This window comes from Apium graveolens, chromosome 8, assembly GCF_009905375.1.
Source record: "Apium graveolens cultivar Ventura chromosome 8, ASM990537v1, whole genome shotgun sequence".
In the NCBI taxonomy this organism is placed as follows: domain Eukaryota; kingdom Viridiplantae; phylum Streptophyta; class Magnoliopsida; order Apiales; family Apiaceae; genus Apium; species Apium graveolens.
Window position 1 is genome coordinate 131,798,334 of NC_133654.1, and position 23,666 is coordinate 131,821,999.

Consider the following 23,666-nt stretch of genomic DNA (forward strand, 5'->3'; position numbering starts at 1 on the left):
AGGATTTTGAAGCTCTCCGTGTTCTATCTCAGTCTGTGTTCTTGGTGTTCCTGTTCTTCCCTTCGCCAAGAATTCTTCTCAATGTGTTCTGGGTTTTCTTCTCTGGGTGTGTTCGTGTGTTTTGTTTTTTGAAATTAAAAGACATAAAACGGAAGACGGTTCTCCGTTTAAGTTATATTTTCTTAAATAAATAAAATAAAAAGGTAGACAAACTTCCGTTTTATTATATAATAAAAACGATACATTATATTCCGTTATAAAACGACAATTTGGGCGTTAATTGCCGATAGCGACAATTTGGGCATTATTCACCAACATTTCTAAGGGGGGTGTATTCAATTGGGATTTTGAATGATTTTTAAGGATTTTAGAAATCATGGGGTATTCAATTTGGATTTTAAATAATCCTTTAAAATCTGAAGGTATTCAACAAGGATTGGAAAAAGTCTTTTAAAATCTGAGTATATTCAATTTAGATTTTAAAAAGTCAATCAAAATTTGGTGGTATTCAATTTGGATTTTAAAAAATCCATCAAAATTTGATGGTATTCAAGAGTCCATGATTTTTTTTTTTATTTAAAAGTGTTGTGGATTTTGATGGATTTGCTAGTCTATTTTTAATATCTTGAAATCTCTTCAAAATACATGAGATTTTGATGAATTTCTAAAAAACTCCACAAAATCTGCAAGACTCTACAAGATTTTGGATCTAACTACATCAAAATCGACGAAGAATTGAAATTAACAAAAAAATCAATCGGAGTGATTTGGGTCCATTATTCAGAGAACAGTGCATACCGAAACCGGACTTAAATTTTGAAAACCAAACCCTGGGTTGTTCAGTCGTTTAGAGTTCTCAAAATTCAATCGTACGTGTAAAACTATATAATCTCCTGCTCCTCCACCGACTGCTAAATATTATTTACGATGGATGATAAACACCAGGAGGAAGAATTAGATATAGAGAGTAGTGATTCTTTTATAGACGACGGTGATGATGATGATTATGATGATGACAACGATGACAATGAGAATGATGATTCTAAGGTATGTCACTCCTCACTGTAATCAAATCTGTTTTTATAAAATAGTTTGGGTTAATATTATTATAACAATAATAATACCCAATTCAGGAACCTTTGACCGAAGAAGAAATAGAAGAATTGATAGGCGAGCTTTTGGAAGTTGAGAGCAAGGTATTTATTAATCAAGTCCACTATTCCTTTGTTTTTCTCTTTTCTTGTCTTGTCTCACTTTCTTAGCCTTTAGGCTGCAGAGGCCCAAGAATCATTAGAAGACGAGTCCCTTGCAAAAGTTGAGGCTCAAGTTAGGGACGAACTCGCACTATCATTTCAAGGGGAACAAGTGAGTTTTTCTTAATTCAATACTTTTTCCGCATTGTTCATTGCTAAACAGATGGATTCTCTTTATAGCTGGACAAGGCTGTTAATGATGAGATGGAAGCTCTTAAACAAGAGTGGGAAACTCTTCTTGACCATCTTGAAACCGATTCTGCTCATTTATTGGTATGCTCACTGCCTATTCACTTTCCTTTCTTATATTTGTTTTCATTTTCACACAACACTAGGTGCCCAAAGTTCTTTGAATCTCAAGACAAGCTGTGTTGTCATTTTTAATAGATAATTTTTCCCTTAATGAAAAATACTTTTGCACGCTATTATGCTTATTTCCTGTCGGACTAGTAATAAATCATTTTAGTGTAGGACTTTGGCTGCGTCAGTCCTGATAACTCACATGGAACATATACTGTTTTCTTTATGTTAGGTCATTTCAAAATTTAAACTAGTATCTTCATGTTAGCCTTGATATGACCTCCGAATTAATGTCATGTCTGGATGACCAACACTGTACAAAGGGACATCTCGCAAATGCCAGATTGTTCTTGAATGTATAATTATTCATACGGGATTATGTTTCCTCTCCCAATATATATTTTATATTTTTGAGATTTTTTCTTCTATGTATGTTTTATTTTTATTTTTTTGATTGATAAGCAGATCATGTCCTCCCTACTAATTACGAATTCCCCCCAGCCTCAGTTTTTGTGTGCAATTTACCTCTTTTTTACCCTGTAAGGCCATGGGTCAAATCTGTTCAGCGTGCAAATGAAGGACTACAAGTTTATCTTTTCTGTAAAATTTGGGTCCCATGCATTAATAATTTCTAGACAATCTATCTGATATATATATATATATATATATACACGTCCTTTTGTGGATGGTCAAGGCTTTATTGCTACCTATTATATAAATGTTTCTTTGAACAGGAACAACTTGAGGGTGCTGGGATTGAACTCCCAAGCCTTTACAAATGGATTGAAAGTCAAGCTCCAAACGGTTGCAGTACAGAAACCTGGAAAAAAAGGACTCACTGGGTCGGTTCTCGAGTGACTGATGATGTTACTAAAATAGTAACTGAGGCCGAGAAGTATCTCCAAACCCATAGGCCTGTAAGAAAGTAAGATAATTTGCGTTGGGAATAGAGTTACCTGTGAATATAAAGGATATTTGCGAACCCATATGTTTTTTGTTTTATGTTGGCTATATGCAGAAAGCTAGGCAAAGTTCTGGAGGAGGGTGCCAGCGGTTTCTTAGAAAAGAAAATTTCAAGCCATGATGGAAGAGAAGGTTTGGAAAAACCTTCAGATGTGGATTGGTCCTCTTTTAACAAAATCTTTTCCTCATCAGCAAAAAGTACATTTGGGACAAGCCAATGGGCTTCTGTTTACCTGGCCAGTACTCCACAGCAAGCTTCCGAATTGGGATTAAATTTTCCTGGGGTGGATGAGGTGAAGTAATTTGTTTGCCATCATAAAATTTATGAAACTATAATTCAAGTATTTAATTGATCAATACTCATTTATATGCAGCGAACTTTCTGATTCATACCATGAACATCATTTTTATTTGATAACTGTATGCTGTCATACTCTAGGTCACCCGGTCATGTTTGTAGTAGTAGGAGTCACACTCTTAAGTATCCAGATTCCCCAATTTTATAAAGTAGTTTAAGATATGGATCCAGTATATTTACCCGTGTTTGGACCTTTAGGGAGTCATGGATGTTTGAACCCTATGATCTTTTAAAGCCCAGTTTTTGTACACTCTTTTAAAAAAATATTGGATTCTTAGTTACCCAGATGAACCTACTATTATAGCAACTTGTAATAAATAAATCATGATCAAGAATAATATAGAGAAGTGGCTCAAACTCCTTTCTTAGTACATACTAGTCCTTGAGCGGGCATATATATCAATATGTACTGGATTGGCTGAGGTGAATTTTCCAAGCTCAAGATAAATTGTCAAACTCACCCACACCTGCCTCTATTTAGCGTCGTTTTGTCAGGGGTGTGATGCCAACTTAAATAGTCCCTGGTAAATAGGTCACAATCTTACACATACTAACAAAATATTTTTTGCTTACAGGTGGAGGAAATTGATGATATTGAAGGTAGTTATGATTTTCTCGTATCTGATGCTATAGATAATGAAGATAAAAATTTTACTGCAGAACAGAGGAAAAAATATAGAAAGGTCTGTACTAACCCAATTGTCTGTTTTGTTCTTTACATGATGCCTAGGTATTAAGTGTTTTTTTATTGGAAATTTTAAAAATGATCGGATTTGTACTGCATACAATTGCCACGAGTAATAGAAGACATGTCGTAAATTTTTTTGTGACAGCTCACTGGGAAATTTATCAATCATTTAATGATGATTAATTTTTTTTTTGTGACTGCTCACTGGTCTATCTCAGTCATTTATTGATGATTACTTGGTGGGGCTAAAATAATGCTAATTGAGCATTCCGCTGACTATGTAGCCTGCCTTCTTAATCTTGTCTGATTAGGAGTAGTTTTTTTTTTGGAGGGATGTAGGTTCATTGTACTTTTGCACATCTTGTTGCTTGTTTTTGGAATATTTAGTTTCTGTGCATCACAGAAGTGGAAGTTTTTATTTATTAGAGGTTCCAGAATGACAAATATTGAGATCTTTTAGATGAGTACATTGATTGCTTTGACATACAAAGTTCTTACAATGCTGCATTGTCTAGATTTCGCTCCTTCCTTTTTTTTTTTATACAAGATATGTTTTTTTGAAGTGTTTTTCATAATTTCCTCTTGTCATTTAGAAGGCGGTTTTGTAGCTATATGTGTGTGTGTGTGTTTCTAAAGCCAATGCTTTTTTGTTAAAAAATACCCATCTTTTGCTGTTTTGGTAAGAACCAATTCTGTACCTTTGCCTAGTTACAATGTTAGGTATGTTGTTCTTTAGAGTTTAGCATCAAGGTAAAAGGAAAGTAGTTGAGTTGGCCTAGTGGTTAGGTGCCCAAGTCAAAACTAGAGGTAAGATGTGTTCCTCACACTTCCTCTGAGCCTGCTCTGAGCGGGATAACTGGATATCTCCCTTTCCCTATTTCCTTTTTCATCAAGGTAAAAGGGTCTCAGAGTATCATCTATGAAGGGGAATCAGTTTTTTTTTTAATGTGGACATTCTTCACTAATTTATTATAAAAATATCATTTCAATATTGTCGTTCCTATTACTATTTACAACCCATACGAAGAAACAAAAACACTTCCCCTACTTCCCGAATCCCCATATTTTCTTCCAATAATTCATTCATTTTACAAACATTAAATGCTGTTTTTCTTGTTCCTATTATAATTAGAATATATTTGAATCTTCTAGCCTTCCGTTGCCTATGATGGTCTTGTATAACTACTCATATTTCAGCAACTATTTGGATAAACTGTAGCTGTGTCATTGACATTGACTTTATCAGAACTATTCTGTCATTAAACTAGAAGTCTAGAACTACAGTGAATAACTCCTGGATATGTGGTATGATCTATTTATAATGCTGGGATATATGATAAGGAGATGACTTTAATTATTTAACGAGCAGAGAATTATATTCACAAAAGTTGACAATTTTTTTTAGTTTTAGCTGGTACTTATTTGATTTGTGCGATTTTTTTTTCCGTTTAATTTGTGTGGTATGTATATAATTCCTGGAAGGACGCATTATATACTCTTTGCATTGGCAGGTTAAAGAGGAAGATGATGTTGATGTAGATCGGAAGCTACAGTTGCGTCTAAAACGAAGGAGACAGAAAAACAGATGCAAACAGGTAATGTATTGAGCGCAGAGTTTTGAAATTTTTAATCATTGTTTTTCTGAACTGTCCACTATAAAGCTTACAAGTTTCTTAACTTCTTCAAAAAGATTGTATTCTATTTATTTTCCTAAAGTTTGGATGCAGTTGGTTGGTAGTGGTGTGGTGTTGAATAACTACAGCCTCCCAACTTAAAAGATATAACTGTTCCTGATTCTATAGTAGGTACTGTTGCTGTCAGAAATTTAATTAGCCGGAATTTCAACACAATAGTCTCCAATCTTAAACAAATTCCATCTTAGAACCAATATATTCTAAAATTATAGTACTCTCAAATCTTTCCAGTTTAGTGATCAGATTAAGGGGCTCATTTATTAATCCAAAAGCTTATCACCTTGTGAAAAATGAAAGTACTGATATGGATTGTAAAAAATGAAGTATAGCATCACATGCCATGCTAGCGATTGCCATACTTGTCAAGGTGTAAAGACAAACAAAGACGATAGTGAACCGCCTCGACGCCTAGCGGTAATGCTGAAATAGGCATTCTACTAATAGGCATATATATTAGATATTACTTACATATGTTTTGGTTGGTTTTAGTAATAATTACATTAATGTGAAGATTAGTTTATTTGATTGAAACCAATAGATTCATTAACTTTTGTTTGTTCAATTTTGGGACTTTTGTTATAAGTATGATGGTTCGATGCCCAATTGCAAAACTTTATAAATTTAATCACTTTAAGATGAAAATATGCAACCTATTAAAATCAAGACGGTTGGGCCGCCTTTTCATTTCTTACCGCCTTCCCACCTAGGCGATGACTAGGTGAAGCCTAGGCGACATCTTAACATTGACTACAATGGAAGTGCAATTATATATATATGTGTATATATATATATATATAGAGGGCTGTTCAAATAAAAATGCCCTTAAAATAAAAACTAGAAACAAGCTCGGCCCAATAAAACTTACATACCCACTCATGACTGCCATGCACCTGTTACACACACACCACTAATTCCCTCCATTTTTAAATTAATTTTTTCTCTTATTCAACGAGTTTTTTTTTTAAATTTGACTTCACTGTATTTTTGTACATCCTTTAATGATCAGTATGAATACCATACGTGTTATATTTCGGCGATAAATCACTAATATACTTACGAGAATCACTAAAATTTAGCTAATTTAACTAATAATATAAAAGGAACAAATAGGGATATTGAACTTTGTTGGACCTGGTCCAATTATGTGGGCTATAATTTTATTAAGCCCAAATAAATAAATGAAAAAAAACACAGAGAAGGTCCGAGAGCAGAAAAAGAAATGAAAAAGGGAGAGACAAAATGTTGTGAGTATGATATTCATACTGATATACTCTTCAATCACTAAATCGTATGACGTCAATCACTAAATTGCACATAATAATCACCAAATTATACATAGTAATCAATATATTGTACATAGAAATCACTATTTACATGGTCTGGTTTCTAGGGCCCTAAACCCTAGACTAAGTTAGGGTTTAGGCTCTAGGGTTTAGGGACCCTACACCCTAAACCCTAAATAAATGGAATGTTTATCAACTAATTTCCTATTATTAGAAATAGCTAAATATTTTTAAAACCTATTTAAGGAATTGGTGAACCCTAAAAACTCAACAATTACTAAATTAAGTTCCAATTTAAATTTTAGATAGTAATACATAGATCTTGAATCACTAATTATGCTTTCGAAAATCACTAAATTTAAGAAAGTTCTAAAATTATAGTAATTTCGGTTTAGTGATTCTGTTAAATATAAATAGTGATTATCGTCGGAATATAGCAAATATGGTATGCAAATTGATCGTTGAGAGATGGAGAAAAATATAGTGAAGTCAGAATTTAAAAAAGGTTTGTCGATTAATGAAAAAATTAAATTAAAAACAGGAATAAAATTATTTACGCCATGGTACTGGATACACAGGGAGTCACGGAAAATTGGAGGAGAGAGAATGAGTGTATAAAATTTGTGTGGTGGAGATTCAATTCAAGTTATAAAATTTGTGGTTGTCATTGGTTTCTAGTTTTTAGAATAAGGCTGGTTTCTATTTGACCATCTCCATATATATATATAATGAATTTTGTTTCGATTGTAATTGTTTTGCAAAGTAATTACTTATGAATTGTTTATTATATTATTTCTCTATAGTTTTTACCCCTCTTTCATTTTCATAACCCCAATTATATGAGTTATCTATCCTGCTGCTTGTCAATGACTTTGGACTTTCTGCTTTAGCAGATATTCCTTGTTATTTAGTTACATATTGATTACAACCGGATAGATTTACGACCAAAAGTGGTGGACTTTTTTGAAAAGAAACAGAGGCCTTACATTACATTATCTCAAAATTATTGAGAGCCCTTGTTTACGAATTTTCCAAAATGGACAAATTGTTATTGGATGCATACATGGTTGCACTTCGATATGTCGAGTCGAGTCGGTGGAGGTCCAGCTTGTCGAATAGTTGTAGACTAGTCGACAAATTAATAACAATTAATTAAATAATATATATCTTATATACGTGTTTTTGCACAACGAAATTAGAACGTTCTCATACTAATATGTATATCAATCACAAAATAGATATGTTAAAGACAAATATATATTTTTTCCCTTTTACATACTCCCATAGATAAGTTGACTGTACATATATATAAACAGATTATACTACATGTAGTCATATATATTCAATTTTAATCAATTTATACATACATGAACACACCCACGTAAAGATATATAATCTGAAATTAACATGTTGATTGTTGTTGATGTTAAGAAGGTATTTAGAATTTCTTAAAGTTTTGTTCATATTAAATTTTGATTGGATTTTGCACTAGTCGACCAAGTCGACTGACTAGTCGATAAGTCCCCTGACTAGTCGACCAAGTCAACCGTCTAGTCAACAATTCGCAAGTCGAGCTCTCCAGTCAAATTCTCAAACCGACTAGTCGAAAACTTCATATTTTATCAACCGATATATATTTAAGCAAGTGACAAAAGGGGAGAGGGAGTAAAGACGTTGCGTTTTATCTTTTAACATCTCCATTTGACCTGAATGTCCTTTTTGTCATTGTTCTACCTGCGTGAATCCAATCTCTGAAGACTAGACCTGCAGAAGCTTAAGATAAAAAGTATTTTATAAGGAGTGTAACTAGTAGTGCATCAATAGTTCTGTCTTCTAGTGTGAATCTATTTTGTCCCATGGCATGCACAGGAATCCCTTGCGTATGACAAGGATGTTTCGTGTATACTCTCATGCAATAACTGTGGTACTTTAGCTGGCCATCCTAGTTCTCCTTTTCATTGATTTTCTTTATTGATTATTTTAGGATGCTCTTCCAGAAGGAGTTCCCTCTAGTAATGGACTGCTGGAGAGTATTGTTGATGATTTCGAGACCCTTAAGCCTACTACGTTGGAAAATTTTATCAAGGTTGATGTTACTACGGAAAATTTAGAAAGTTCTTGTAGAACAGCTTTGCTTAATGTGAATGCAGCCAGAGCCTCTAAGCGTTCAGGAGAAAGTGACGAACTGTGCTCTAATTTACTCAAGCTTGATGGTGTAAGTAATATGTTCAATGAACAAAAGCTGCAGGGAGATGAATGTAGTAGTGGTCATGGCATGCAGAGTTCAAAAGGGGACTTTCAGTGCACTGCTTGCCATAAAGGAGCTACTGAAGTGCACCCACATCCTCTTTTTGACGTAATCATTTGTAGGGATTGCAGATTACTACTTGAAGCAAAGAATTGTGTGAAGGTATGAATCTAATATTTTATTGAGTATTTTGATTTTGGAAAAAAAATTAAAATAGTGTATTGAATAAGTTTCAGAAATAGAGGTATAACAAAGTTCAATTGAAAAAATGCCATAAAGTTGCTATGTATTATATGATTTAGTATTCTTGCTTATCTACACACATCTCGGTCATGTCCAGATTTATGGATGCATGTAATTTTATGAAATGATCGGTTTCTTGTGCCAAAACCCCTGTGAACGCCGACTCTTTTTCTTCCTCTTAGAAGGTATAATTGTTAATTAAAGTTGGTTCAATTTGTTCACAATGAGACTACTGAGTTTGAACTTCGGGCAAGTCTCACAAGCCATTTCACGGGCACTATTCTACGTGAATATAATATTTAAGTATTAATGTGAAAGACATTATGAAAGTAGCATGACAAACCTACCTATTATGTAGATTTAAGAATATTATGCTGTTACATACCAATTATCTGCTATTTAAAAAAGTTGTCTGAGTATTCATCCAATAAATCAAAAATAAATTGCTCATCTTGTTCTGAAGCTGTTGTTTATCTAAAAATAATCTTTTGTTTTAATTTATAGTCTTAAACCATTATGCATTCAAGTATTAGTGCTAAATTAAATAAATGAGAAGATTTAATTTAATTTTCCATTTCGCTGAGGTTTTAGGGTTTCCTTTTATTCCTTGCAATAAGTTTGTTGTCTATGATAGGATCCCGAGTGCTCAGAGTGCTATTGTGAATGGTGTGGACAAAAGAATAACCTAATAGGTTGCAACTCATGCAAATCATTAATCTGTTCCACATGTATCAAGAGAAACCTTGGGGAGAAGTGCTTGTTTGAAGCCAAGGAATTTGGATGGACTTGTTGTTGTTGCTCACCAAGTATCTTGCAGGATCTGACTTCACAATTTGAAAAAGCGATTATATCTAGTGATCTGATGGTTTCTAGCTCGGATAGTGATGAAGATGGAAATGCTGTAATCAGGTGCAGTAGTTTATTCTGCCAATTTTGAAACTAACATATCAACTTTTACATACGATAAACTGATTATCAAGGTAGTCTACTACAGTACCTTAAATTTTCATGATTTCATCTCTGGCTAAATAATTATGTCGTGATGTGACAAATAAAACTTCTTAATTTTCATAAGAGGTTACATCCTTTCATTCGGGAAGCTGTTAAAGTACGTTTTTCTCTTACCTTTTTCTAAGTAGAAAGTATTAATCTTAAAATAATTTAATTTAATGAGAAAGCAACTGTTTTTATTGAATGGGGATTATACAATTCAAATTTTAAGAGTTTTCCTATATTCAAAGCATGCTTTGTTTCCAATATCAATATAACCAAAATTGACTCTGCTTTGTCTTTTGAGTAAGCGTGCAATCACGCGCTTTTTGCTATAGTGATGTCAAGAGCTCCTTGTGATCTCACATTGGGGTAGCAGTTGTCAAACCTTAACCTTTACCCTTCTTCTTTTGTTGGGACACATGGAAGTAAGGGTTTGGATACTTAACCTTTTTCCCGTCTTCGTCTTCTGTAGTTGGGACACATAAAATAGAGGGATGGGACACATGGAATATCCAGTGAACTCTAATGAAACTATTACTCTACTACTACTCTGTAGTACTCTGCAGCCATCCCCTACAAAGTGTTTTCTGATTTGTTTCATATAAGGCTACTCCAACTTTTTTGGTGACATGACAATTAGACCGACACATTCCGTCTCGGACCTTTGATGATGGGACCAAAGTCTTAAAAGGAGCAACATTTTAATGAGGTGCGAGGCACAAAATTGATTTTATGAGTTTATAATTCCTTTAAAGAAATATTTTAAAACTATTAGAGTTTCTAGTGAAATAACAAAATTATTTTTGCTTAAGAAACACTGAAATTTTGCCTTCACAGAAACAGAAAGAATTGGGTAAATAGAACCTAGTTTTGAAGGTACCAAGGTATAGTCATGCTTTTAGTAAAGCTAAAAACCAGTCATGATTTGATTAAGAAATGACAACATTAGCACCATGTTTAAAAAAAATTAGAATAAAAAATTAGAATATGATTGAATTTTTGCTTTTGCCTGTAAATATCACGAGGAGAATCATAAGCAATCACAAGCATGTGTAAAACCCATTGAAAAATTAAAATATATTGTTTAAAAAATTTATTAAAAAATTTAGTATCAAATATTATTGCTGAGTACTTCATATATGCAGCTAAATGGGTGTAAATAGTGGTTGTATATAGTTATGTGTATGCATGAGTATGTGGCTTATATATAATTTAAATATTAATATTTTCCTGTCTAAAGTTTATGTTTTATTTGGCCCAAATTACATATTACACAGATCTTGGTAGGGAAACAATTATATTTTATATCATAAATTTATTAATAAAATATCAGATTTTATGATATCCAACTTGCACTTGAATTTAAAGATGAGCGTGCTTCGCTTCTAGGTTCTTCATTGCTACACCTCCGCCTTCACCTTCACCTTAAGTACACCAGATTTGTTACTTTAATTAACCAAAAAGACCTTTGATGAGGTAAACTTGGAATGAAAAAGAGGAAGAGGAAGAAGGGAGAAAAGATCTCAATGGTGTTTATACTACACCCCCTTTTATGTATTATGTTGAAGTTTTGTTAAGATGTGTTGTGTGGTAAACTTGTTTATTAACAATTGGACGTGCAAATAAGCATAGTGTTATTAATTTTTGTAATAGAATCGAGTCCATTGTGTCGTGTCTTACACTCCGTATTTGAGAGATATTATTATATGTGTAAATCTCCAATGTTATGTGAACTATTTTCTAACTTGTACTCCATCTGTATACTACTCGATTGGGTACTTCTCATAATTGGAATTTGGAGTCGAGGTGTCTAACTGTTCACGCAAAGTAATACCTAGAAGTAGACTGCATTCTTGTAATTTCAGTGACTAGAAAACAATTGGTGGACCAAAATCTAGCCCTTTTGTGTCCTACGTGCACAACTATTTGTTCGGGTATTGATTTCTTGGAAATCTTTGAATGCGCTTTAGTAAATTTCCATTAGTGAGTAACTTTATAATTTTATTTCTCGATTTTTTGTCAAAATCATCTAGAAAAGGATTATTTCTTATCTTAATTTTCTGGTGCCAAAGAATAATTTTCAATTTTTTGGGTAATCTTACTTAGGTTCCCCATTAAATAGTCGGTAAATGTTTTACACGGTTGACAAACTCTCAGTGTGGCCTATGTATAGCTACTATATTTTAAGTATGCTTAGCTAGGTGAATATTGTTAGCTTGGAGTATTAGGCTTAGCTAGGTGAATATTGTTGGCTTGGAGTATTAGTAAGGGGGGATGGTACGAGATTTATTCTATTCTTATGATTCCGTTTATACTACGAGACTAGCTCCAAGCAAATGCTGATTTTTTTTGAAATTGCAACACCATATTAGGTTATAAGCTTACAAGTTCTTATGGGGTTTGTGATCCATCACATAATAGGGGTTTAAGCTTGCTTAAGGAATGGAAATCAATAGGATTGTTAGCTTTTTGTTAACTGTTAAGTAACCAGTCACTCTAAAACCTTAAGCTGGTCGGCGAAGCGAAATTAACGGGATCATATATTCTTTGACACTCCCCCTCATTCGTACAATACGTTTCGTAACGATTGACTAGACAACATACGTAACGAAACAAATACCAATTCCAACAAGATATTTAAATTAAAGAAATAGGGGTTGGAGGTCTCGAATCTGAGACCCTCTTTAAACCGAGCTCTGATTCCATGTTAAGTAACCGGTCACTCTAAAACCTTAAGATGTTAGGTGAAGGCCCCAGGCCCTAACATGATCTTATACCTCTCAACAACGCTTATAACCCCTGTGATGCATGTCTATGCAAGAAATATATATTAATATTTTATATTAATTTGTGTTATATTATTTTAAATTTGAAAATATATATGTAAAAGTATAATTTTTTTTGGTTACGTATCTCACATGTTTTCTTTTTCATGGTACTGAAACTTTGCGCACCATTATATGTTACCTTAGTTTCTTTGATATCAATTTTGCACCATTAGACCACATGAAATCTTACAAACTGATCATCAAATTACTGTGACGCTAATTTATAATGCTGTGTTATTATTTCTTTCCTTGTCAATTTTGCACATCAAACTATAGTAGTACAAACGATATACCCAATTTCTTTGAAAGTATCCTTTCTTACTCTTTTTTATTCGGTCTTTATCTTCTATATGAATTTCCTGTAAAATTTATGTGTTTGAAGTATAAAATTGTCGTATATTTATTACAATATAAAGCTCATTGAGTAATTAATCTATGTAGTTGACTCAGTCATTTTAAGGATTACAATTTTTAACAATTCCTAAAATATGTATTATTGTTATTGTTATTGTTATTATTATTATTATTATTATTATTTATATTAATATTATTAATATTATTATTAGTATTATTATTATGTTGCATATTTACTTTTTTTTTTGTCTTGAATTTTCTATCAAAATCTGAATGATTTGATATTTCATAAAGCAATTAAGAAACATAGGATTTTTAAATATAAATCTAGCTAAAACATTAAAAGTTTGGTAGTCGGTCGGTTGGTTGCTACGGTATTTCTTTTTTGGTACTAGGGGCTTTATTTTATAAAAAAATAAGATCCACCCTACATCGTACACACCCGTCGGTGACGAGCCGTCACAGCCAAACCCTACATCTGATCTGACGTACTTGATAGGCCTGGTGGTTTGTTTAACTGTGAAGGCCTACCTTTACTTCGATAGGATTAGCAGCAGTAGGACAATTTTCCAGACCCTGGCTTGCATCCGCTTAATATTTCGTTACATTCCTTTTTTTTTTTGAAAAGATAGAAGTAAATAGTTTTGAGATAATAAAGGTGCAGTTTTTGTTGTTTATTTGTTGTAATCAACCCGAGTCGAGTTTTATTTAATCACATCATGCAACTTAATCACATTGCAGACCCAGTTTCACTATTACTAATAACTAACTTAAATCCCGTGCGATGCACGGGTTCCCTTAATATTTTAAATTTTTATTTATCTTGTCATATTATAGTTTTAAAATATTTCTATAAATATATAATAATTATAAATTTATAATTAAAATTATAGGATAACCTGTGATTTTAGTAGTTTAGTATGATAAGTAGAATATGTCTAGTAGTTTAACAATTTAGTAGTTTAGCGGATCTATAACACTATTTATTTATTTTTTAATAATAGGATAAATCGTGGTCGTAGTTTAGTAGGATAAGTAGACTATGTTCCCGTTTGGGAAATCTTAAAATAAGTAATTTATGACTTAAAATTAATAAGTGGTTTAAAAGTGATAAGTAGATAATACTTATAAGTTAGTTAAATGTTTGGTTAATTTTTACTTATAAGTCAGAAGTTTTTTTTAAATTTAAATGAACTAAAATAAATAATTTTTAAATATAATTATCTTAATTTATGATTTTTAAATTAACTTAATCTTTAAAAACATAAATTTAGAAACTAAAATTAATAAAAAAAATAAGTTGAGAAAAAGTACGTCGTTACTAACATTCAACTTATCAGCTTATAAGTTATAAATTCAATTTATAAGTTGGGTCGACAAACACTTATCAATAAGTACTTACCCGCTTATAAGCCAATAAGCCACTAATTTAGTAGTTTAACAATTTAGTAGTTTAACAATTTAGTAGTTTAACGGATATGTAACACTATTTATCTATTATTTTAATAACCAAAATTAGAGGATAACCGTTGAACCAAATTATACCCCATTCCGGTTATTATAGTATAGATAGTATAGATATAGATTTTTATTTAGCACGGAGGAAAGGGAGATTTTGAAGAGAAAGATATAATATAAGAGCAAGTGTGACAAATATACATAGATGTATTTGGCACCCTTTAACTGAAATAAGAAATTTGGCAGTGCACGTTCTTATCCCATTTTCACACATCACCACGCAAAACATAAAACAAACAAAGCAATATTAGACTTCAAAATATACGGAAGATGAAGTATTTGAAAATATATAAACTGCGTGCAATTTGTCAGTGTCATGCATTCAGGTCTGCCATCAGAAGATTTTTGCTCGACTCCGTTTTGTTGTATTTCTGATTATATTCCTTGTTTTATTGGCCCCAGGAAAAGACGAAAGAAGAGAATACGCAGGATCATCGATGACACTGAATTAGGAGAAGAGACCAAAAGGAAAATAGCAATTGAAAAGGTATATTTTGTTAATTAATATCAATCATTTTTTCATGTGACAGTTTTTTTTACAGTTTTGTTGAAAGTGCAGGAACGTCAAGATCGTCTTAATTCTTTAAAAGCTCAGTTCTCTTCAAAATCCAAAATAGCAAGTTCTGTGGGTTTAAGTGTAGATGTATCCGAAAGTTGTGCTGCCGATGTTCTTGGAGATGCTTTATCAGGTTATGTAGTGAATGTTGCAAGGGAGGAAGGGGAAGAGGCAGTGCGGATTCCCCCAAGTATTTCAAGCAAGCTAAAAGTGCATCAGGTTATGTGTGCGTGCGTGTGATAGTGCACTGTAGCTGAATCAGATCACAGGGCTTAATCTTAATAAATTTAGACTAAATGAGTTGGTCCCTGTAGCTCTTATTTGTGTGTTTGGAGTTATTAAGCATTTTGTAGCCCTAAAGGTGAGAGCTACTGAGTTCTAGTTATCTTATTGTTTTTAAAAAAAATGTAAGTAAAATATGTCTGTCCTGATCGCTTTTGGTTAGGCTTGGTGGGAATTTGTGCACCCAAAGTCCCAGAGGATCTCCTAGATTATAGTGATACTTAAATGTTTTTTTTCTACCAAGCATACTAGAATAGACCAGAATCAAATTGGAAACTTTTATATATTAATTGCGGTAGAAGAGAATCATAGAATATTGTGAGGAGAAACATACCCTTCCTTTTCAAATTACTAGTGAAAAAACTATGAAAATGCCAAAAAGGGTGCATATCAATTTAATGCCTTGGTTTGCAATATTTTAAACACACGATATGCAAATAGTATAACACGAATAGAAGTGAACACACAAACTTTCCGTAGTTAGACCTGGCAGTCTTAGTTCACAATTAGATGCAACTTTTATGGCTGTATTTTTTCACAGGCAATGAACAAACTTTGATGAAGGTAGAGTGCAAATATTATAATATCTTCCGTCATTCTTAATCCCTCAGAATTCGCATACCCTTTGACACATGTAATACACTCTCACCACCTATAATTTTTCAAGGAGAACCTGAAGCCCGTAGAAATAGCGCATCATATAATTAACGATCCTTTGTGCTCATAGAAAAACATCAATAGTGGATGCAAGTAAGATGCTAACAAATAAAATTCCTATATTGTGAATTGTATTTAAGTTGACACCAGAAAGATTTATACTCACTTTTTCAGGATGTTGAATAGGAATTGAATTTCTTCCGTGTCAAATACAACAGCTAAAATAATTTCTTTCTCTGTTTGCAAGAAAGTAGCTTCGCTTTGCAAACCCAATAATTAAAGATTCGTGTGAATTGTCAGAGGTAATTCTAATTGTCCTTTTGGTTGGACGGGGTGGAAGGGAGAAAGAGGAATGATTACCGTGATAGAAATTTAAGGTAAAACACAAAGAATGGAGGGGATGTGAAGAAAATGATTGAGTGCGAGTTTGTATAGATAATAAGTAGGTTTAGGTTTTTTAGGTATCAATATATATTTAATAACTCTAAACTGATTGTTAATATACACTTGTTGAATGGAGTGGAGGAATATTTATATCACAAACCTTTTTAAAAAAACTACACATGTTTTGCGTTCTTTTATCCATCCATTTTCACGCCCATTTTTTCTTCTCACTTTCAATTTTACTCTTACTTTCCCCATACCATTCTCGCCAACCAAATGATTCCAAAAGTTTAAAATTTTGAAGTCACTAGATAAGTGCAAGTTATCAGATGTCAAACGTGTTATAGTTGCACCTTCTAGCACTTTTTTTTTTTTTTACTACCTGTCAAATTATAGGGCTTACTGTCCTTTTTATTCTTTTACATTTTTCATTGAAATCTATTACTGCAGGTATCTGGAATAAGGTTTATGTGGGAAAATATCATTCAGTCAATTAGGAAAGCAAGGTCCGGGGATACAGGTCTTGGCTGCATACTTGCACATACCATGGGCCTTGGTAAAACTTTTCAGGTAGTCAAATAAATAAGTATCCTAATGTCTACAAAGTTTAGTAATTGTGTTTTATACTTTCTTCTATGCCCATTTGTCTTGTCTGCTTACTTGCGGTGATTACATAGATCGTGAGTAAGCATTTAGCGGTACAAATTATAGTCGAGTCTTATTTCAAGAAAAAATGAAGCAGCAAACAACAGATGTTGCAGAGCAGTACATAATTATCCAGCTTTTTTCGATGTCCCCCCATCTTGCAAGAAGATGTGCAGCTTAATAGAAAGTGTATTATACTTTTTAGGTTTGTACAGTGTAGATATTACTATTTCTGTTTTTCTAAAAACCTTATAATCTTAGTTTAAATGTTCTGAAATTCTTTTAATATTTAAGTGCTTATAAAATTTAATAATATAAATGATTTAACTAATTTAGAGCAAACACGGGGTTTTGCACAAAAGAGTAGTTGTTCCATATTTCATTTCACTTCATGTTGTTATAATCAAAATGAGTTACTCTAAAAGATGATTAATCAGTGTACGTATCAGGCTTAGTATCCTAGTAAATTGATGCGGTAAAAGATCAGTTGGATCATTGTCATCTCTACCTGAAGTTTTTTTTTGTGAGGTAAAAGATCAGTTGGATCATTGTCATCTTTACCTAAAGTTTTTTTTTTGTCATTTTCAGTTGAAGATAGCTATTATAAAAAAAAAGGGTTTGGAAATTATCACCTGGACATTTAAGTAAAAAATTTTGAAATGAGTCTTATATAGAAACAGGCAAGATATCTGTGAATTAGTTGTATAGATGCCCTCTCAGTTTGAATTTTGCTGTCAATGCAATTTTTTATACATCTTACATACACTGAATTGGCTGCAAGTACTGGATTGGTCATACAGACCACGGGTGATAGTTTGTCTGCAGAATGTATGCATAAAACTTGTGTGCTAACAATATTTTAGCATTAAATAAAAAAGTAGTTATAATGTCCGAAACCACTGCAATCTATTTTCCAAGCTCAGTTTCTTTGACAGTCGGGTACATCTTTCTGCTTGAATGTAAAGGTGCCATTTCTTTAATTCAACTTTCTAGCTTGCATCTTTTGGTCTTTCCTGTAGTCATTTATTGACCCCATTCATTTTTATATCACCATGCCTTTCCTGGCTTGATGCATATGTATCATATTATTCACGTGTCAACAATTTGAGTACCTAAATATTTACACATCATTGTTTAACAATTTAGGAATAATTTGTGCCATCTGTGTGACCTGATATGCCACTTGGCCATTAATAATTAATGAGTACTTCTCAGGTCATAACATTTCTATACTCTGCTATGAGAAGTGTGGATTTAGGATTAAAAACAGCACTTATTGTCACACCTGTGAATGTTCTACATAACTGGAGGCATGAGTTTGTGAAATGGAGACCTTCAGAATTAAAGCCATTACGTGTATTTATGTTGGAAGATGTCACAAGGTTTCATATCTCTATCTTTCTGTTTTTTATTTTTTTTAATTAGAAATGATCCATATGCATGTCATTAATATCTATACTCTATTATATTTTTGATGCATCTAATTGCTCTCTCTTCTTCTGATATGCCCGCATAGAATATGCTAAATCTATAAATACCTAGTATGTTGGAATATATTGAATATAGTGAGTTATACGAAGCTTATAATACATTGATAGATATAACTGTTTTGTATGCGTAAAGAAGTCGAGGCACGCAAGCTCAAGAAACTTTTCATGTTTAAAAATTATATAAGAAACAGCGGACCGAAATATGATTCCAATGGCTAAGCACTGCAAAGTCATTTGGGATAATAAATGATTTATATTAGTATTCTTAATGGTAGGTCATTATTATTACCATTTTGGATGATCAGTTATGTTATATCTTATATATTGATCTTTAAACAATTTTGGATAAGTTAACAAAGGATTGATATAAGTTTGACCGCATAAAATCTACTAGCCCTATTGCGAGTCAACCACAGAAAGACCAATATCGATAGAATTTCTCAACCGGAGAAGAGAGGTATCTGTATGGAAGACAACCCATAACAAGAAAGAACCTTCACTTACCTAATTAATAAAGTTTTAACTCCTTTCTCCGCAACAACCATAATTTCTTTAACTCACGAGTCATGACAATAGAGCTGTAATTTGGGTCGGGCAACTCGCGAGCTCGCCCAGATCGAACTCGTTTAAATGGGTTTGATTCGGTTCGACTAAACGAGCCGAGTTCGGGTAGAGGTTTCACCTCGTTTAATTAAACGAGTCAACTCTGTTAGAATAATATAAGATCCTAGAAAATGCCATTCTCTAACACCTTAAGGTTTTAGATGAGTTGGTTACTTAACATGGTATTAGAGCTCAGGCTGGCAGAGGACTCAGGTTCAATCCCTGCCACCCCCAACATTTCTCACAAATATTTATGAGGGACACGAAAGGCAAATTTATGCCCCAAAGATGGGCGCCCGTGATCCACTCTTTGACCCATAAATGGGTTTTCGAGTGAGGGGGAGTGTTAGAATAATATAAGATCCTGGAAAGGGCCATTCTCTAACACCTTAAGGTTTTAGATGAGTTGGTTACTTAACAAACTCGACTTTGACTCGTGAAATTAAACATGCCGAGTTCGGGTAAAGGTTTAGGCTCGATTAAGTATAAAATTAAACGAGTCGGCTCGCCCGAATCATTATAACCGGCTCATTTAGCTAAACGAGCCGGCTCGACTCGACTCGAATTACTGCCCTACATGACAGTAAAAGTACTCAGGACTGTGCAGTCTATTTAGGTATTATACATAATTTGTTATTTCTTCAAATTTATGACCTGTCCTAAAATTTGAGATATATGGTGTTGTCATCTTTAGTCTATTCTTTTGTGCTGGTGTTCTGTAGAAGATGATTTTGATAGGAATTTGAAATTATCTTTACATGGTCCTTGTGATTTAGGGAGAAGAGGGCAAAATTGCTTGTGAAATGGAAACGTAAAGGTGGTGTCTTTTTAATTGGCTATACTTCTTTTCGCAATTTATCTCTTGGCAAGCATATCAAGGATCGTGACATGGCTAGGGACATTTTACATGCTTTGCAGGTGATAAGAATATGTTATGTAATTGTTTTGTTGCATATTTCACCTTTATTACTAAATTTACTAGTCTCTATATGCTTTTAAACATTTAGTTATTGGTTAGTAAAAAATATCAGAACTTAGATCTATTTACCTTATGTACTTGTTGTAATGCACATGTTATTTCTATGGAAGAAACTATTCTAATTCTTGGTTGTTGGTGACCATTTAGTGCCTTTAAATGGCTTTATAGATTTTTTTTTTAAAATTTTCTTCCATAAAAATGTTGGAATAATCTTGTTTGCACAAATTTATCCCATCTCGACTCATAGCACGTGCATCGTTAGATGGTTTTGGTGAATAATTATGCGCTTCGACCGACTGATAAAGACATATAAATAATAAATATAAAGAATGGAAACTGTTCTAGTTACAGTACAGTATATTATTCTAATTACTTTTAAATACATTATGTTTAATCTTGGTTTAATATAAGATATCATTAAAAGTTCTAAAGTTTAAAGTTACTTCCTTCTTCCCACTCAAATCCGCATACTTGACTATTCTAAGATAATTTGACCAGCATTTTTACAAATTCAAAAGCTAAATCTAATGATTAACTAAATTATAATTTCTTATGATTTATATTTTAACCTATTATTATTTTTAAATAATTTATATCTGTGCTTAACTCAAGTTCTGTTCATATTGACCATTAATAGTTAGCTACTTTAGTTTTTGTGGGATAGGATGAGTAGTTTTGTCTTGAATACAAAACTAATCGGCTAGTACTGTGGTACATATATTGAAGAATTAGGAGAGACCATCAGTTATACGTAGTTTGTCACAAATTGACCATCTGATAATTTCTTTCAACGGACTTGTTCAACAAAGTATTGAACATTTCCCGTGGATCACCAATATAGAAAGATCGAGTCTGACGTTTAGATCCATGTTGTGACACTTAGTACCACCTGTGTAGGCACTACCTGTGTTGGACCAACGTGCTGGATCCCTTGGTTATAATGTAAACACTCTTAGCAACTCAAATCCTACTTATAGGATAACCTGCTATCTGAAAAGAAATTTTTGAGAAGAAAGATAGTGCCTAGTTCACTACAAAATCATGATTAGTTTCAATTTATTATTAGATTATTCTATTAGAGTTTGTCTAATATACTTTTCTGACAAGAACTTATGATTTTTCCTCATCGGAATAGTTAAAAGCGCGAAAGCACACTGCGGAGCAGAGGATCCCCCGTGCTTAAACGCAGTGCGAAGCTCAAATTAGTGCTTTAGACAAACAAAATTAGTATATATTGACTCATTAATAGGCCTTGGCATTAATTTTTGTGTTTTTCAATGTAAATAGTTAGAATTCATATAAAAACACACATCCTGTTTAGATGGTTGTTCTCAAATCCTTTATCCTGTCCTCATTCTTCCTATTTTACGTCATTCGTTCGGGGTTATGTACACACCCATTTTCCACTTCATATTGTTTTAAGATGGAAGGCAATAGGTACCGCCACATTAAACAATACCATATCTAAATTTAACTGTGTCGTGCTTTCATTTTGTAAAGAAAAGGTTTTTATATCTCTTTGCTAAACCCTGTTATGTTTATCTCCAAAATTAAGGTTTTTTTCACTCTTTTTAGTCTTTTTCTTTGTGGACTGTTTGTGCGAAAGCATCGCTTCTTTATATGTGCGGGGCCTATTAGAAAGAGATTAGTTTAGCTTTGTGCTTCAGCAATAGCTTAAGCATATTTTTCACAACTATGGTCCATGTACATGTATTCAACAACAGGATGGGGTCTGCTGACCCCCAATTTTAAGAATTCAAAGTCTTGTGTCACACTCTCTGTATTAGAGTCAGATTAATGTATATGTAGGTATTATGTCCTGATGTAAATGAGTCTGGGCAACACTATTATTTACTATTTACAGATAAGAAGTCCACTAGACCGGTGGCTACTAATGTATTCAAGGCATGTATTTCAGAGAAATGTATTAACTTTTAAAATCAAGATTGTTTATGGATGTTTATCCGCTTTTGCGGGCTGTGCACTAGGTACCCTATGTATTTTCGTGTGCGTTTGATTGTGCTTTATCTATGGTGGCTACTTGTCATGCTTATTTGTTTAACTTGTGGACTTTGAGATTATGATTATGTGGCCCAGGATGGACCTGATATACTTGTTTGTGATGAGGCCCATATGATAAAGAATACTAGGGCTGATGTAACCCAGACCCTTAAGCAAGTGAAATGTCAGAGAAGGATAGCATTAACTGGATCTCCTCTTCAGAATAACCTCATGGAGTATTACTGTGTAAGATTTTGTCCAAGTTCTGATGTGTTGTATTTTACAAATCATCGAAGTTTTGAACTTGTGTTTTTTTGTAACGGAAGTTCCTGAACATTCTTATGTTTATTAAATTTTACAATGGACAGATGGTTGATTTTGTGCGGGAAGGATTTCTTGGAAGTAGCCATGAGTTTAGGAATCGGTATGGCATTTCATACATTGATGATGACTATTCTGTGCATGACATTCCATAATTCCATTAATAAGTAACACAGTCCAAGGCCTTAACAGAATAGGACAGCCCCTAGTGGCTTAATTTTGAATATTAATGTCCCAGATGACAGAATCCGGGAAATGGCCCTTATTGTCACCACAAAATGCTACTTTAACGTTTCCTACAAACGTCAGGGCATCTGGCGTTTCTGTATACAACTTCCAGGACAACATTTTTTTTGCAAAATAAATAAATAATAAAAACCAAAAAAGCTACATGAAGTTTCATTCAGGAGAAGAAAACGCCAAATTAGGTTTCTTTCCAATGTAAACACACGATCGCCTAGCGTTTACCTTATCTTTTCCAAAATATAATATTAAAAGGTTAAAATGCTACTACAAGCCTCGTTTTGTGTAATTCCAAACGCAGGATTATGTTATGCTTAACTCCAAACCGAACATTTGTAAGACATCAGAGAAGTAGAAAATATGTATGTTGTTAGATTTGACGCTTGAGCAATTTGAGCAAAGTGTTGATGTAGTTGACATAAAACGAAGCTGTGGTTGTGAGGAAATAAGAAAGGTATGTTGAAAGGTATTCCTGGATAGAAATATTGAATAGAAAAAATGCTGTAGCTTTAGAATGTGCATTCAGATTACCCATTTTTCCCTTTCCACTGGTGAGGTGGCTGATGATATATAAAATCAATGGTAGAAGGGAAACAATAATTTGGAAAACAATAGGAAGATGACCAATACGATAGTATGAGCTTCCTCACTTAATTCTGTAAAGATAAATTCTTTTCCTTGCCCACTCCAACCAGAAAATAGTCTTCCATTTAGAACTAATTTCCACCTTGGTTTGCATCATATTGGTATCAAAGCTTAGTATTCTACATTATTTTGTGTTT

The 23,666-nt window shown here is 33.1% G+C and overlaps 1 protein-coding gene across 2 annotated transcripts in view; it reads left to right on the plus strand.

Moving 5' to 3' along the window:
- The first annotated feature begins 772 nt into the window (after positions 1-772).
- The window catches only part of LOC141677630 (protein CHROMATIN REMODELING 20), a 35,364-nt gene continuing 12,470 nt past the window's right edge, over positions 773-23,666 (plus strand). The window contains exons 1-17 of one of the 2 annotated variants that reach the window (XM_074483635.1): positions 773-1,047; positions 1,134-1,196; positions 1,270-1,365; positions 1,434-1,526; positions 2,288-2,478; positions 2,572-2,809; positions 3,450-3,557; positions 5,074-5,157; positions 8,524-8,949; positions 9,665-9,939; positions 15,126-15,210; positions 15,283-15,498; positions 17,053-17,172; positions 18,463-18,629; positions 20,117-20,258; positions 22,417-22,566; positions 22,689-22,744. In XM_074483635.1, coding sequence (XP_074339736.1) covers positions 928-1,047; positions 1,134-1,196; positions 1,270-1,365; positions 1,434-1,526; positions 2,288-2,478; positions 2,572-2,809; positions 3,450-3,557; positions 5,074-5,157; positions 8,524-8,949; positions 9,665-9,939; positions 15,126-15,210; positions 15,283-15,498; positions 17,053-17,172; positions 18,463-18,629; positions 20,117-20,258; positions 22,417-22,566; positions 22,689-22,744 — 2,630 coding nt within the window. In that variant the 5' untranslated portion in view covers positions 773-927. The remainder of the gene's footprint in view (positions 1,048-1,133; positions 1,197-1,269; positions 1,366-1,433; positions 1,527-2,287; positions 2,479-2,571; positions 2,810-3,449; positions 3,558-5,073; positions 5,158-8,523; positions 8,950-9,664; positions 9,940-15,125; positions 15,211-15,282; positions 15,499-17,052; positions 17,173-18,462; positions 18,630-20,116; positions 20,259-22,416; positions 22,567-22,688; positions 22,745-23,666) is intronic. The other variant, XM_074483636.1, reaches the window with a different exon arrangement.